Source organism: Aplysia californica, unplaced genomic scaffold, assembly GCF_000002075.1.
Source record: "Aplysia californica isolate F4 #8 unplaced genomic scaffold, AplCal3.0 scaffold01219, whole genome shotgun sequence".
Lineage (NCBI taxonomy): Eukaryota > Metazoa > Mollusca > Gastropoda > Aplysiida > Aplysiidae > Aplysia > Aplysia californica.
In genome coordinates this window covers 34,978-37,978 of record NW_004798489.1, presented here as the reverse complement: position 1 = coordinate 37,978, position 3,001 = coordinate 34,978, and the positions used below count along the sequence as shown (strand labels likewise).

Here is a 3,001-nt window from a genome sequence, read left to right as displayed (position 1 = left end):
AACTACCCCCCCCCCCCGAATTTGCTCCACAGACCCGTGTTTTTCTTCGCCCTGGGCTACATGCTGGCCCTGTACGTCTATCGGCTGACCCTGCCCTTTGGTGACCTCTGCTATGACGCCACTTAGTGAGTCCACCCTCTGTACTCTCTCGTTTTTTTTGTTTGGTTTGGTTTTTTCGTTTGTTTTTTTCATTGTGTGTGTGTGTGTGTGTGTGTGTGTGTGTGTGTGTGTGTGTGTTTAGCTAGTGTTTTACAGCCCTTTCAATACGAATTGGTTGTATAAGTGCCGAGAATTAGAGTTTTTTCTTTCTTTTTTTTTTTAGCTATAGTTTTACGTACGGAACTTTCAATACAAATGGGTTGTATAGGTGCCGAGGATTAGATCTAGAGGTGTTACTTCAGAGTCCCCCCACTGTCTGTTCTTTTTTTTTTTTTCTAGAATGTTACGACCCTTTCAATACAAATGGGTTGTATAAGTGCCGAGGATGAGAGTTTTTTCTTTTTGTGTTTGTTTTAGCTAGAGTTTTACGGCCCTTTCTATACAAATGGGTTGTATAAGTGCCGAGGATTAGAAATGTTACTAGTGAGTTGCCCCTCTGTTGCAGGTTTTTTGTTTTGTTTTTGGGTGTTTATTGTTTTGTTTTGTTTTGTTTTTTTGTTTCTTTTTGTTTAAGCTAGAGTTCGTGGGTGGTTGGCGGGTGCTCTGGTGTGGTTTGCTCCTTTGTTCCTATCAAACATCTATCGTCCTTACCTCTCCTCCTTTTTGTGTTTGTTACTCTCTTGTAACCCATAATGTACTCTTCGGCACTTATATGACCTTATTCTGTTGCAAGCGCCGTAAAACCTCTACTAAACCAAACCACCTATTCTTCTGGCTCTCATATGACCGTATGCAGTTGCGTGCGCCGTAAAACCTCTATTAAAACTTTTTAAAATATCTATCGTCCCTCTCGCTCCTTTTTTTGTCTTTGGTGTTTATTTCTCTCTTTAAACCCCTCTATTCTTCGGCACGTATATGACCTTATTGTGTTGCAAGTGCCATAAAACTATTACTAAAACTAAAATCTAGAGTTTGACGTACAATAATGGGTTGTATATCTGTAGAGAATTAGAGGTGTTGCTATAGTGAGTCGCCACACTGTCTTGTTTTCTTTTGGTTTGTTCTTTTTTTGGTTTTTTGTCGGGTTTTTTGGGGGGGTTTTAGCTAGAGTTTTACGACCCTTACAATACAAATGGGTTGTATAAGTGCCGAGGATTAGCGGTGTTACTCCAGTGTCTTGTTTTAGTAAGAGTTTTACCGCATTTGCAACACGAATCGGTCATATAACACATGATTCCCAGAATTAGAAATGTTGCTGGCGAGTCACTTGGTTGTCTCGTTTTAGTGAGAGTTTTACGGTACTTCCAGCTCAAATAGCTCATATATATATAAGTGCCGAGGATTGGTTGTGGGTTGGGTTTTTAAATATTTTTTTGTTCTTGTTTTTGTCCCGGGTCCTGATTTTGGTGCCGATATTTGCAGGTTACGTAAATTAATGTATTGGCTTGGTGCAAATTGTAATGTTTCAAGAAAACCACCGCAAGAAAAAGAGGATTCTTTAGTCGGTAATGATTGTGATGGTGATGATGATGATGATGATGATGATGATGATGATGATGATGATGATGATGATGATGATAGGATTAGTTGTGTTATCTGTGAGTCACATCACTGTTTTGTTTTAATAAGATAAGAGTTTTAAGGCACTTCCAACAGGAATAGGTCATGTATAAGTGTTGGAGATTTATAAGTGTTAGTGTTACTAGTGAGACACCTCACTGTTTCCTTTTAGTAAGAGTTTTACAGCATTTCCAACACAAATAGGTCCTATAAGTGTCGAAGATTAGAGGTGCTTTTTAGTTTTAGTAAGTGTTTTATGGCACTTGCAATACAAATAGGTCATATTAAGCCTGCTGGCAATTGGAGGTACTTTTTAAATTTTAGGTTGAGTTTTACGACACTCGCGACACAAATACATGTAGTCGTATAAGTGCGGAGGATAAGAGGTGTTATTGTTAAATTTTTGTTTTAGTAAGAGTAAATGTTTAACGGCATTCACAAGACTTTTAGGACGTATAAGTGCCGAAGAGCATAGGTGTTACTACTGGAAAGTATCGTACAAAGAAAAGAAGGAGGAGAGATAAGAATGATAGATGTTTGGTAGGAAAGAAGAAGCAAACCACACCATAGCACCCATCAACCAAACACTCATAAAGAAGTGGGAGAGATAAGGACGATAGTTGTTTGATAGGAAAGAAGAAACACACCACACCAGAGCACCCACCAACCACTCACTTACTGTTCGATTTAACTCCCATGTGGGTGGTTAGCGGGGTGCTCTGGTGTGGTGTGCTTCTTCTTTCCTATCAAACATCTATCTTCCTTATTTCCCCTGTTTCTTTTTTTAAATGTTTGTTACTCTCTTGTAACACCTCTAATCTTCTGGCGCTCATATGACCGTATGCAGTTGCAAGCTCCGTAAAACCACTACTAAAACTAAAACTAACTCCCATCTTCTTTCTTTTTCTTTTTTTTCATCCTCTGTTGCCGTTAAGCGTCGAGGGGAGATGATTTTTCTATGGTAGGCCAGCTCCGCAGCTCTTTCAGTTGTGATGTTATGTTTTCTTAGGGTTTCCTTGACACCCTCGATTTCATTGTATCTAATATACTCCCATATCATTGTAAAACAACCTCTCTGTCTGTTCCTCCCTCCCCCTCTCCCTCTCCTTCCTCTCTCCCTCCCTCCCTCCCTCTATCAGCCCGTTGATGATCACCACCCAGAAGCTGACTACCTTAGCCTTCAGCATCAGCGACTGGAGGCTAATACAGAAGAAAGGGGACAGGATGGACTCGGAGAGGCTCAAGTGGGCTGTCAGGTGAGACATAGGCGCGTGTGGACGCACACACACATACACACACACACACACACACACACACACACACACACACACACACACACACA

The 3,001-nt window shown here is 40.6% G+C and overlaps 1 protein-coding gene across 1 annotated transcript in view; it reads left to right on the top strand.

The window, feature by feature from the left end:
* The window catches only part of LOC101851551 (lysophospholipid acyltransferase 1), a gene marked incomplete in the record, with an annotated part of 75,823 nt that overhangs the window by 54,300 nt on the left and 18,522 nt on the right, over positions 1-3,001 (top strand). The window contains 2 exon segments of the mRNA XM_035973429.1: positions 33-125; positions 2,799-2,915. Coding sequence (XP_035829322.1) covers positions 33-125; positions 2,799-2,915 — 210 coding nt within the window.